Source organism: Dryobates pubescens, chromosome 17 (assembly GCF_014839835.1).
Source record: "Dryobates pubescens isolate bDryPub1 chromosome 17, bDryPub1.pri, whole genome shotgun sequence".
Classification (NCBI taxonomy): Eukaryota; Metazoa; Chordata; class Aves; order Piciformes; family Picidae; genus Dryobates; species Dryobates pubescens.
Genome location: NC_071628.1, coordinates 14185438 through 14198253, shown reverse-complemented (window position 1 = coordinate 14198253; position 12816 = coordinate 14185438). Strand labels below are relative to the sequence as shown.

The 12816-nt window shown below is 39.5% G+C and overlaps 1 protein-coding gene across 1 annotated transcript in view; it reads left to right on the top strand.

Annotated features, from left to right (window-relative positions):
* MYO5C (myosin VC) overlaps positions 1-12816 on the top strand; it is a 41140-nt gene that overhangs the window by 18923 nt on the left and 9401 nt on the right. Inside the window, exons 19-34 of the mRNA XM_054168841.1 lie at positions 717-928; positions 1752-1917; positions 2536-2682; positions 3237-3401; positions 3640-3733; positions 4264-4327; positions 5533-5713; positions 6288-6381; positions 7159-7222; positions 7298-7378; positions 7766-7946; positions 10000-10104; position 10347; positions 11416-11467; positions 11666-11831; positions 12395-12482. Coding sequence (XP_054024816.1) covers positions 717-928; positions 1752-1917; positions 2536-2682; positions 3237-3401; positions 3640-3733; positions 4264-4327; positions 5533-5713; positions 6288-6381; positions 7159-7222; positions 7298-7378; positions 7766-7946; positions 10000-10104; position 10347; positions 11416-11467; positions 11666-11831; positions 12395-12482 — 1861 coding nt within the window. The remainder of the gene's footprint in view (positions 1-716; positions 929-1751; positions 1918-2535; positions 2683-3236; positions 3402-3639; positions 3734-4263; positions 4328-5532; positions 5714-6287; positions 6382-7158; positions 7223-7297; positions 7379-7765; positions 7947-9999; positions 10105-10346; positions 10348-11415; positions 11468-11665; positions 11832-12394; positions 12483-12816) is intronic.

Genomic DNA, 12816 nt, shown 5'->3' with positions numbered 1-12816 from the left:
CCTCTTGTTCGGGTGCTGGTTGCCTGGGAGAAGAGATCGACCCCCTCCAGGCTACAACCACCCTTCAGGTAGTTGTAGAGAGCAATAAGTTCTCTCCTGAGCCTCCTCTTCTCCAGGCTAAGCAACCCCAGCTCCCTCAGCCTCTCCTCACAGGGCTTGTGCTTGAGGCCTCTCTCCAGCCTCACTGCCCTTCTCTGGACACATTCGAGTGTCTCAATATCCTTCTTAAAACGAGGGGCCTAGAACTGGACACAATACTCAAAGTGTGGCCTAACCAGTACTGAGTACAGGGGCAGAATGACCTCCCTGTGCCTGCTGGCCACACTATTCCTCATGCAGGCCAGGATGCCATTTGCCTTCTTGGCCACCTGGGCACACTGCTGGCTCATGTTCAGCCAGCTGTCAACCAGTACCCCCAGGTCCCTTTCTGTTTGGCAGCTCTCCAGCCACTCTGACCCCAGCTTGTAGCAGTGCGCAGGGTTGTTGTGGCCAATGTGTAGATCCTGGCACTTGGACTTACTAAATGACTCTGCCCATAATTCTCTGGTTCTGTCCTGCTAAGTAGATTTTTCCTCCCATACACGGGAGGACATTCTTTTTTAGCAAAAACATGTCATTTCAGTTACTTGGCTACAGTGACAATTTATGAAAGGAAGAGAATGTCTGCTCTACAAATAATAAGCGGAAAATACACCTATTATTTTCTTTTCTTTCAGGATTGTAACCAGTACCAGTTTGGGAGAACAAAGATTTTCTTCAGAGCAGGACAGGTTGCTTACTTAGAAAAGCTCCGCTCAGATAAGCTGAGGCACGCGTGCATCACGATCCAGAAGTGCATCCGAGGCTGGCTGCAGCGCAGGAGGTTCCTTCGCGTGAAGCAAGCAGCTGTCACGATCCAGCAGTACTTCCGGGGGCAGCGGACTGTACGGTACTTGTGGCTGAGAAACGAGTCTGTTCTTAGGGTGTGCCGGAAGGGATGCAGGAGGTCAGACTGGTGCCCAGCGCTAATTTGGAAGTGTAGCTGTCATGAAAAAGCACTTCAGATTGTGCTTCTATTTCCTCTTGATTGTAATTATGTTATTCAGCTGACACAAAGAAAGTACTCTAGCAGCTTTCACGCTTGGTCTGACAGACTCCTGAGAGGCCTTTCTCCTTGGTATGCTCAGACCTTAGCTAGGGGTATATGAGGCAGCTGTCAGTTTGGGCTTACTGCTCACCTTCAGAGCCAAAGAAGAAATAAGGTAGCAGAAAGGAAGAGCAATTTACAAGGATTTACAAATTAGTGCATCCGAATCACTGTGAGGAGGGAGTTATGCAGCAGAGAAACTGCACTAGTCATTCACGGAGCAGACTGAGAGGAAGATGGCTCCATGTAGGTCTTGCAATCTTCAGAAAGAGACCATCAGAAAAATTGCTTGTGGAACAGATTCAGAGTTTGTGGATAAAGTAATCTCTTTTGCTCTGATTGAAGAAATAGCTGTTTTCACAGAATGTTAGAGCTTGAGAGGGATCTCTAGAGACCGTTGAGTCTAACCCTCCTGCCAAAAGCAGGATCACCTAAGGTAGTCCACACAGGAATACATCCAGGCAGGTTTTGAAAGTCTCCAGAGAAGGAGACTTTCAACGTTTTTAGATAGTGCGTGCCTGTTTTCAATCTCTTCTGTGTCTTTTTTGTGTGTGGTTTTTGTGACTGAGGGAAGGAACATGAGAAATCTAATGTGATGTAAATAAACATTGTCTTTTGAATTAAGGCAAGCTATAACTGCAAGAGCTCTGAAGCAAACATGGGCAGCTATAATTATTCAGAAACACTGCCGGGGTTTCCTGGTCCGTAGACTTTGCCAGCTCATCCATGTGGCTGCTGTAACAATTCAAGCTTATACAAGAGGATATCTAGCAAGGAAAAAATACCGGAAGGTACAGTCTATCACAACTCTTAGTTCATTAGCCAGAAACCCTACAAAAAAAGGTCCCTAATATTTTACCTTGTGCATGTCTGGTTATCCTGCCTTCTACTCTGTTTTTATATTGTTACTGTAAAAAATACAGTAGCTTAGATCTAATCTCTGAGCTACCACTTGATGCATATCCTTCAGTGTGATTACTGCAGTGACTCAAATTTGTCTGCAGACTGAGTGTTTGGTATTGTGATAGCTCTGTAAGAGGCATTGTCAGTACTAGTGTATGCACATTCATGGAATGGAATGGAATGGAATGGAATGGAATAGAATAGAATTAACCAGGTTGGAAAAGACCATTGGAAAAGATCATTAAGTCCAACCTATCATCCAACACTATCTAATCAACTAAACCATGGCACCAAGTGCCCCATCCAGTCTCTTCCTAAACACCTTCAGTGATGGTGACTCTGCCACCTCCTCGGGCAGCCCATTCCAATGGCCAATCACTCTTTCTGTGAAGAACTTCCTCCTAACATCCAGCATAAACCTGCCCTGGTGCACCTTGAGCATGTGGTAATTGATTCTGAGTGAGCCATAGATAATTACAAACAGCTCTTAATATTTTATTTTAAAGATGCTTGAAGAGCACAAGGCTGTGATCCTTCAGAAATACGCCCGTGCGTGGCTTGCCAGGCGCAGATTTCAGAATATTCGGCGGTTTGTATTGAATATTCAACTTTCCTATAGAGTGCAGCAGCTGCAGAAGAAGATAGAAGAACAGGTGAGGGACACCAGTCAGTTTATGGTTTGTACTTGGTTTTTGTCTCACACCTGTTTTATTCAGAGCTCTGATGTTGACTAGAGACTTACATGAATTACAATATCCATGCTTTACTTGACAAGAGAAGACAATATGTAAGGAGATGTGGTCCCTTACAAAGAAAGAAGGATCATCTGGGGCTTCCTTGTGGTTTTGGATTTGTTATGCCAATTAAAACTTTTTTTTTCTTTTTCCTTTTTTTGTTGTTGTTTTTCCTGTTTCTGAAGTAGACCATTCAGTCTGTGATGGGGTTGCTTGTATTAGGATGAAGGATGGATGTATGAGATACATTTAGTAATTTTGGGGAACTCCATATTATGTTTATTTTCCAGCTCGTTTTTGAGAGTCATAGCAGTCAAATTATCTTTAATCTAAATGATGGAAACAAGCCCTGGTTTAAATAATCATGTTTGATACAGGATGGTGAGCAGAAATATGTCGGGTGCTTTATTTCAGATTCCATTAAACAGTTTCTAGTGTGCATTTTTCTGATTTCTTTTAACCTGCCTTTATAGAGTAGAGAAAATCATGGTTTGCTGGAACGGTTGACCAGCCTGGCTTCAACTCATATGAATGATATGGATATGATTCAGAAACTTGAGTTAGATCTTGAAAGGTTAACTGCTCAAAAGAGAGCATATGAAGAGAAAGGGAAAAAATACAAAGAGGACAGTGAACAGGTATGTTTGAATTGGTCATCTGGGTGCTTTTAGTTCAGTTTCATTTTGTTCATTTCTTTGTCACTGGATTTATGAAATGCATGATTTGAGCTGTTACGTAGCAACTTCACTTCTGGGATTGGGGAGGTTAGCAGAGAAGGAAAGGAATCCATATATGCTTGTTAAAATGTAAGAACTTCTGTGACCTGTTTCATCCCCTTTGTAATGTGTATATTATGCTTACTTTTTGTGTATACAGAAAATCATAAAACTTGAGAATAAGAATAAAGAATTACAAGAACAGAAAGAGACCTTAGAAATAAAGCTCCGAGAGAAAACTGAGGAAATGAAAGGTACAGTAAGTAAAAGGAATTTTAAAGGAGTTATAGTGGGAGAAAGTTATAAAGTCATTTTTTTGAGCAAAGGTAAATTAATTTTATTTTAATAAAAGCAATATAAATGATAAACATACAGTAAATTACAAGTTGATTCTGAGCTTCTCTTGCTTGGAATGTGTAGTGCAAATCTTTGTAATTTAATAAACTAAATCCATTCTTTCAGTAGTAAAAGCTGTCCTCCTATTATGTTTCTTGTCTCATGCACATGCATTCCTTCCAAGTGTTGCTTTGTCCTTGGTTCATTGTAATGTACTGCTTTTAAGAGTCTTAATTTCAAAGGGCACAGGCTGCACATGAGATCAGTTATACTTCAGACTAATGACACTTTGGTGGTTCAGAACCTTTTTATTCCATAGCATTACTTGTAAAATTTACTGTGATCATTTTTTGGCACTTGAGAGAGTCATTCCAGCCTTCCCATATGTAAAAGATTCTTTCTCACTATGGTTGTACTGTTTTAATAATGCACATAATTGCATTGACAGAGAAAATGGATGACCTCACGAAGCAACTCTTCAGTGATGTACAAAAGGAAGAAAATCAGAGAATGTATGGAATCTGAATTTATTGCTTTGAAATTATTTTTTCTCTTTTTCTGCCTTTCTTTCTTCTGCTATAAATGCTCACATCACTTAGGAATCTGTCATTCTTCTTGGATATTACTGCTAGTACTGAAGTGCTTCATATACTGTTGGGGAAAAGCAGTTTGTGGGTCAGTCACATGCAGGGAATATTACTGTAGATACGAGTCTATTCTTACTTTGCCAGTTTCCTGTCCTTTCCTGTGTCTTTCTGAGAAGTGGAAGGCAACCCTGATCATAATGATTTCTTTGGCAATATCCTCAGAGGTCGGTCAGGACTGGAAGAGCAGCTGATGGCCATACCAGTCAGAGTTCCTGTGAAGTGAATGTTGAAAGGATGTAATTGAAAGATTCAGCTTGAAGGAAAGACAATCCTTGTTTGTAAAGGACATTTGATTAAAAGCATAGAGGGAAACCCATTATTTTTTTCCCCTTTAGTATTTAATTTGTGGTATTAAAAATCCTGTTATTTAGCAATAAATAGAAAAGCATGCTGCAAAGCAACAACTAAGACAAGTGTCTTTTGCCCAGTAACTCTCTTCCAGTATAAATCAGGGAGCCTTCAGATACCACATAAATGCTTCTCTCTGAAGTACGAAGAGTGCAATCAGTCACTGTTCCTGAGTGTTGGAAGCTGTTTGGTCTTTCAGCTCAGTCTGATTTCAGCTGCAAATAACCTCAGGCTATACTAAGAGGACTTTGTTGTTAGTTTTAATGCTTTGCCCATTAGCTATATTATGCTGGAAGCCAGTCCATTACAGCAGGGACTAATAGGAAGTGAAAAGCTTTTTGTAAAGTTTTACTGAGAAGGACATAGGGCTTTCTGTTGCTGTGTCCTTCTTTAGTGCTGTCCTTCTTTAGGGCCATATAAGCTGCTCAGGAAGTCTGTCAAAGAGTTAGAGAATTGGCCTTTACTTGGTAAAAAACTCGGGTTTGCCTTGAATTCGGTCTCAATAGCTGAATTAGATGTAGGAAAATCTAGGGACATTCTCACCCCATTATCATCCATTTTGTAGATTGATTCTGAGGATGTAAGATAGCATTTTCAAGTAATTATTGTTCATTTAAGTTTTCTTCAGTGAAACATGTCCTTCAAATAAAAACACAACCAGAGCCTACTCTTTCACTTACGAATGTGGGAAAATAAACCCACCTTTTCATTGTCTTGTTTAGGATACTTGAGAAAAATTTCCAAAATCAGAAGCAGGACTATGAAAAAGAGATTGAATTGCTCAAGGGAGAAATTAAGATTCTGAAAGAAGAAAAAAATCAGCTTGAACAACAAATTCAGCACGAAGTTGTCATTCAGGATGGCTTGAAAATGGAAGTAGGACAACTTACAAAACAAGCACAGGTAAAGTATGGCACATTTAATTTTGGAGTCTTTGTTAGACAAAGCAAGTAGGATGTGGGCATTTTATTTATAGATTAGCTTCACTGTTTTGTTGTTGTTGTTTTTTCCCAGTGCAATTTTTAGCAGTTGTAGCTAGTAAGCTGTATTTGATGCATCACTATGCTGCACTGTTTTCATGTAGTACACAATATAAGTTATTACTTGTAGAAGTAAGTGCATGTTTTGACTAATTGTGCCTGAACATTTATACATTTAAATGTGCAAATCCTTTTTTGTTTTCCTTAATCCAAGGAAGTGTAAGTTTCTTAAGGGATTTTCCATAAATGGAGTCTGTGTGAACCTGAAGTTAGTACTTTTTTATAAAGTAATTATTTTTCTGAATCAATTCCATGACACAAACATGGATGCTTGCACTGTGTCACAGTAGTTCTGCTCTCATGCCCAAGAGCCACAATACATTTCAAGTCTTTTACCCTATGAACTTGTTCTTAATTATAGTTATCTTTATAATTTAGCTGATGTACAGACCTTGTCATTAACTTTTGTCTCAGTCTGTAATTTTTGTTTGATTCAGAAAATACCTGAGTTGCAAAAGGAAATCGAACTGCTGCAGACACAAAAATTGGATGTTGAAAGGCAGGCCCAGTCACAAAAGCGAGAGCTGAGAGGTAACCTACATGCTAGATAATTCAGAGAACTTACCAAGGACAGTGTGAACCAGGCCAGTTGAAACTGATTTCTTCCATGCTAGCTTTGACAAAACCCCAGTTCTCTTTCCCATCCCGTAGCGGTTTATTTCTATTCATACCTTTAATTGCAAAGGGAAAAAAACCTAAACAGCAGGTGGGTTTTACCAAGTGAAGAAACCAATTTGAAACATTTTGTATGTTTAAAAATCAATACTAATACGTAAACTTCACTTAGAATTTAGCAAGTTGCTTGTAGAGACCCAAGAATACAGAAACAATGCATTCTCTAGCTTTTGTTCATCCTTTCTTTAGCCTTAGGTCCAAAAACTGTCAAATGTGCTTAAAAAACTTGCTGAGTTGAGCTCTTTTTTGGGCAAAGGTACTTTAGAAGTGCTACTGCTGTGCACTTTGTTCAGTGCTAACAATGTCATGTAACAAACCTGTATCTACAGCATTTACTTTGGTAACCTTGCACTAGATGACAAATAATCTATGGAACCCCGGTTCTCCAGATTTGGAACTGAAAGCTTGATGCGTTGTATTGGTGGCATACCTGTCTAGTGCACATTACATGTCTGGAAGTAGAACCAATTCCCTCATCCTTTTATTGTAGTAAATCAGATGTATTTCCTGAGTGCCAGGAAAGAACCTTGTAGATTTAGGAAGAGGTTGGTTTTATTTTTATACTGAAGCTGGATTTGAAATGTGCAGTGAAAATTGTTCCTGTAATACACTTTTGTTGTTGTTTTTTTCCAGACAAGATGTCAGAAGTTACAAAACAGCTTCTGGAAAGTTATGACTTTGAGGATGTAAGAAGCAGGTAGTTTTGCTCTGAGGTCTCTTTAAAAAGCTGAATTGTGTTGACCTGCACTAATGATACTGCCTTGTATTTTAGACTCTCCACAGAGGATTTGGAACACTTAAATGAGGATGGAGAACTGTGGTTTGCTTATGAGGGCTTGAAAAAAGCTACAAGGTTAGTTCAGTTCTTCCATGTTTTCATAACTTCAAGCTGTGATCTAGAAAATAAATGGGAAGATCAGTGAGTAAGTAATTTGACAGTGAAATACCGAACATCTGTTTAAGAAATGAACAAACACTACATTGTGAGACTGGCTGAGCAGCTTAAAATCAGTTTAACAACCTTTTAGTAAATCAGTGAGATAAGTGTGTCTGTGTCAGTGGGGGAAATCTGTTTCCTCTTAGATACCATGAGTAACTTTCAAATCCCTCCAAGCACAGGGGATGTAATGGAATGTCTGCCTCTTAACCACAGTACTTTGTTTTCACTTTGTATTAAACGTGACCCATCCCGTGAAGGTTGTGCTCCATCTGCCATGTTCTTTCTCCCTTTTTTTAACAGAGTAATGGAAAGTCATTTCCAGTCTCAGAAAGAAATATATGAAAAGGAGATTGAAGGTTTGAACTTTAAAGTTGAACATCTCAGCCAAGATATTAATCATCTACAAAAACTATTTCGCGAGGAAAATGACATAAATGATGGTATTCGACTTGAAGTCAGCAGGCTAACTTCAGAAAACCTGGTAAGATCAAGGTGTACTAAAGTCAAGTTTGGTTTTGTTACTTAGTTACACAATTCAAATGTGTAAATCCAAATGGGAGGGCACAAAACCCTCAAAATCTTGTGATCATGTCCTTGGAATCTCAATGTGGTCATCTAGGATTGCACATCCTTAAAGGTTCTTTCCCTGCATTCTGGGGTAGGAGGCAGCCAGATTTATTGTTCTATTGTACAGCTTCTTGTGGCAGCTTCACGGAGGCTTTTCCACTTTGCTTTTGTGTAAATCTGAACTGAGATTTGATTGTAATCACAGGATGGCAATTCTTGTACAGACTCAAGTGTACAGTGCTCACACAGGCTTTGACTTCTGTCCTTGACAGCTAGGGAGTCTTCAGAATGTTTGAACCCTTGTACACTTATGTGGCTAAATATTCCAAATTTTTAGGGATGTTTTTGACTTCAAAATGCTGCCAGGATATCTACTGCTGAGCTCATACAAGTATTTTGGTTGGGTTTTTTTGCAGTTTCTCAATGGTGCAAGGAAGTTTTGAGAGGTGTAATAATTTATGCAGATATGCAGCTTTATACTGGAAGTCATGAAGAAACAAGGGTATATTTAGGGTTTTTGTTTACACAGAATTTTAACTAAAAGTGGATCAGAGGTTGGGCAGTGACTAGGAAGTTAGCTCACTATACCTTTTAAAATACATAATTTAACCTCAGTATCTGATAATTTAAAAAAATAGCTATTTTTTGCTCAGACCATGTATTTTTTTTCTGATGGAACACTTCTGGTATTTCAGACTTAATGAAAAGCAGTTTTGTGATACTGTAACATTCTGCAGGTACACTGTGTTATAACAGTGTACTGGGTGTGTCTGGCTTGGAGTTAACTTTCTCTGTTGCAGTTTGTATGATGCTACATTTCCAATTTTTGAGTAAAACAGAGCTTGCACAGTGTCAAGGCTTTCTCTTTTTCCTACTCTGCCCCACCTCAGCAAGTTAAGTTGGGAGTGAGCAAGAAGTTGGAAGGGCACCAGATGACCAGAAGGATATCCCCTAACGTACAGCTATAAAAACTGAGGGAGAGGAAGAATATACTTCAGTGACAAGTTCTCAGATAGTGAAAACCCAAGAGCCTGGGGGATTTCTGACGGTTACAGGCTGCCCAGGGAGCATGTGGCGTCTCCCTCTCTGGAGATACTCAAAACCCGCCTGGATGCGTTCCTGTGTGATCTGCTCTAGGTGATCCTGCTCTGGCAGGAGGGTTGGACTAACTGATCTTTCGAGGTCCCTTTCCAGCCCCTAACATTGGTTCTGCGATTCAGTGAACTGTGCAGTTGCGAGGCTCTCCCCACCAGAGGGCAGCGAAGCACGCATCAAGTTGCTAATAAATAGCAGGCAAAGGTGTAAGCGTCTGATATGAGCGCTGTGAGCACCTAGCTCACACGAGGAAATGCCAGTATTCCAGAGGATCCTATGCACCATGTGATTCTTCTGCTGAGCAAAATATAGCTGAAGAAATATTTATAAAAGAAAGTTACATGAGGAGGAACTGTGAGGCTCAGGGAGCACTGGAACAGGCTGCCCAGAGAGGTTGTGGAGTCTCCTTCTCTGGAGACTTTCAAGACCCGTTTGGATGCATTCCTGTGTGACCTGCACTAGATTATATGGTTATATGGTCCTGCCCTGGCAGGGGGGTTGGACTCGATGATCTGTGGAGGTCCCTTCAAACCCCTAATATCCTGTGAAAATAGAAAGGAAAGTTACAATGGTATTTAAAAAAAAATCTTTTGTAATGCATTGATGCTTTTGCCAATGTTATTTGAGCTAGGGAAATTCAAACTGGAACAGAAGAATGGTAGACAGGGGCAGTCCAAACATTTTGTTAGCTCACTGTTTCATTTTTAAGAGTGGACGACAGCAGATGCCTCCACAAAAGCTAAACAAGTCAGGCAGGCAGGTAGCAGTACTCCGCCACAGTCTCACCAGTCTTTGACTACTTGCAATTGAAGGTGTTCAGACTTTTGAGACGCAGGAAAAGTGCTGAAATGTGTAAATCTTCTCTCTAAAAGGTGATCCCAGATCTTAAACAGCAAGTTTCCGAACTTGAAAACCAAAAATTAGATCTTGAAAACCGTCTTCAAGAACAGGCTGTGAAGTTGAAAGGTAAAGTACCAGTATGGTATGGAATTCCTTATATTTGCATTTTTAAAAGCTGCAGCAATCTTACATAACAACTTCATCACCTTATTACTTACTTTCATGCCAGTAAAATGTAAGAAACACTACCACAATGTGTTGTATTGTTTATATCTCTGCCATTAAGGAACAAAATATATGCAGGTATTTGTGACTTTTTGGTTTTGTCTCTCTCTTTTACCCTTTTGTCATGGAGATCTGTGGTTTGGATGTCTGCAAGGGTTTTCAATAGGGCACTGTTAAGGATGTGTAATGGAATCTGCCTTTGGAAACAAGCATTTAAAGAAAGGATGTTTTGGAACTTAAGGCATAGTTCATGAGGTAGAGTGTGCAGTGCTGAAAAATTTAGAGGGGAGACAAAAGTAAATTCTTATTGAATTAGCCAATTTGAAAGTTCTTCTCAAATCATGAAAGCATACCTTGCTGTGGAGTCTGAGTTGTCCATTTTCAGTATCTTCCTAAGCAAGAGTTTAATTACCAACTGCAAGGTGTTAGTACCTTCAAAATTGCTCATCCCACGTGTGAAGGTTTAATCCTCCCACCACATAAAGCACAGCTAAACTCAGTCGGAGAAGCGAATGAAAAGCTGTATTTTACAAGCAGAATGACATGCAATGGATATATACAAAATAGACAGTCTTTACAATATATACAAAATTCACAGGAAAGAATGCAACACAGAGGAACCCTCCCAAGGAGAATCCCCCCCTCAGGTTCCCCCCAAACCCCTCTTTTCCCCCACCCCCACCCCTCTTTCTTGTCCAAAGCTAATTAAACAAAAAAGGAGGGGGAGAAAAAGAGAAATGGATATTAAGGGAAATCTCTTTAGCTCAAAGCAGTTGTTAAGAAAGTTAGTTTTCTTATCTCAAAAGTTTCAGTCCATGGTCAGTTGCATGCACTCCAGCCAAGAACAGAAAGAAAGGCAGAACAGACTGAAGACAGATTCTAAGTTCTTAAGGCTACATTCTACTGATCTACCAATGAAATTAGTTTAGCATTACCTTTGTTTTCCTTTTTACACCTAAACATTCAGCTAGAGAATTCTGTAGCTGTCTTTTCTTAAAGGCATAGCCTAAAACTGTCACACCACACAATATTCAGTGTGATGTGGAGTAGGCAGATATTTCTCTGATACACTGTCACGTCATTCAATCTCGATAGATGAAACACTATTATAGGCGTATGAAGAGATGAACTGAATGCTAGCAAGGACATGTAAGCACATTTGATTTTGTTGTTTTTCTTTTGTTTTGGATTTTGTTGCTAATTACTGCTGGGAACAATGCCAGAGATGTCTAATCAGCTGCATTATGAACTAGAAGGAGATAGGAGACAGAGACGGTAAATATGTATTTTAATTGTTTTAAACGTAGTTGCTTTAAGCTGTGGTAACAAAGTCACTTAAACTCCTTAAAGTACCACATGCAGTGTAAGATTTGCTTTACAGCCTTGTGTACAGTTAATAAAAACTGGACAAATATGATTATGCTTTAATGAAAGAAGGAAAAGAGATGCAGCTTTTTATCCATCTATTTTTAGAACTAATGAGGTCCAGAATGAAGTAGACATGAAAGAGAAAGAGAGACTGAAAGTCACAACCCAAGAAATTGAGGGACTGAGCAATGGTCTAATACAAGAAGAAATTAAGGATGATGTACAAAGCAAGATAAAGCAAGAGACAACTCGACTTACTGCGGAAAACATGGTGAGAAAATGAAATCATAGTTAAGAAACTGTACCTGAAATGCATAATAAAGAGGAAAAAAAATTATTTTGCAATACGGAGAGGATGTTTTCTCAATTCATTGGGACAGCAAAAAGACAGGAGAGTAAAAAGATAAGAGAGTTTCCCCTACCAAATATAAATAAAATCCAAGAATTGTCAGGGTTGGAAGAGACCTCAAGGATCATCTAGTTCCAACCCCCCCTGCCATGAGCAGGGACATCTCACACTAGAGCAGGTTGCTCTGAGTCCCATTCAGCCAGGCCTTAGAAACGTCCAGGGATGAGGCTTCTACCATCTCCCTGTGCAACCTGTTTCAGAGTCTCACCAGCCTCATGGTGAAGAACTTCTTCCTAACATGCAACCTGAATCTACCCATTTATATTTTTGCTTTACTGCACCATGTCCTATCACTACCTGACATCCTAAAAAGTCCCTCACCAGCTTTATACATCATGGTGCTCTTCAGCTGCAGCAGTAACATGTAGCAGTAGAAGACATTTTTTAATTGTGGTTGCTCTGAACTTGCTGACTGATTATTACAGGATCTTGAAGAAAAATTAGACATGAAAGATAGAATAATAAAAAAATTGGAGGATCAGATCAAAACTCTTACCAAGACTATTGGAAAAGGTAAGATATGGTTACATGATTTTTTTCTTAACAGCTGTAAATGTTCCATATATGAATTTAAAGTATATGCAATAAAAATGTTAGGGTTTGGGGTTGGGCTGGAAATTAAAACCTCAGGAAAATGTGCAAGGGGAAACATCAACAGAAATTCTATGGAAGTCTTTTCCTGTATTTTTTTCCCAGTTAAATAATGGGCACATGTGGGACCTAAACTAAAGATTGTCAGAGGCATAAGGTTCTGTTAGTGGAAGTTAAAGCATACCCTCACACAAACTGTCTCTGAGCCAACAGAATGTTAGTTTTGTGTCAGATGAGTAACAGCTCTTATTAGCCC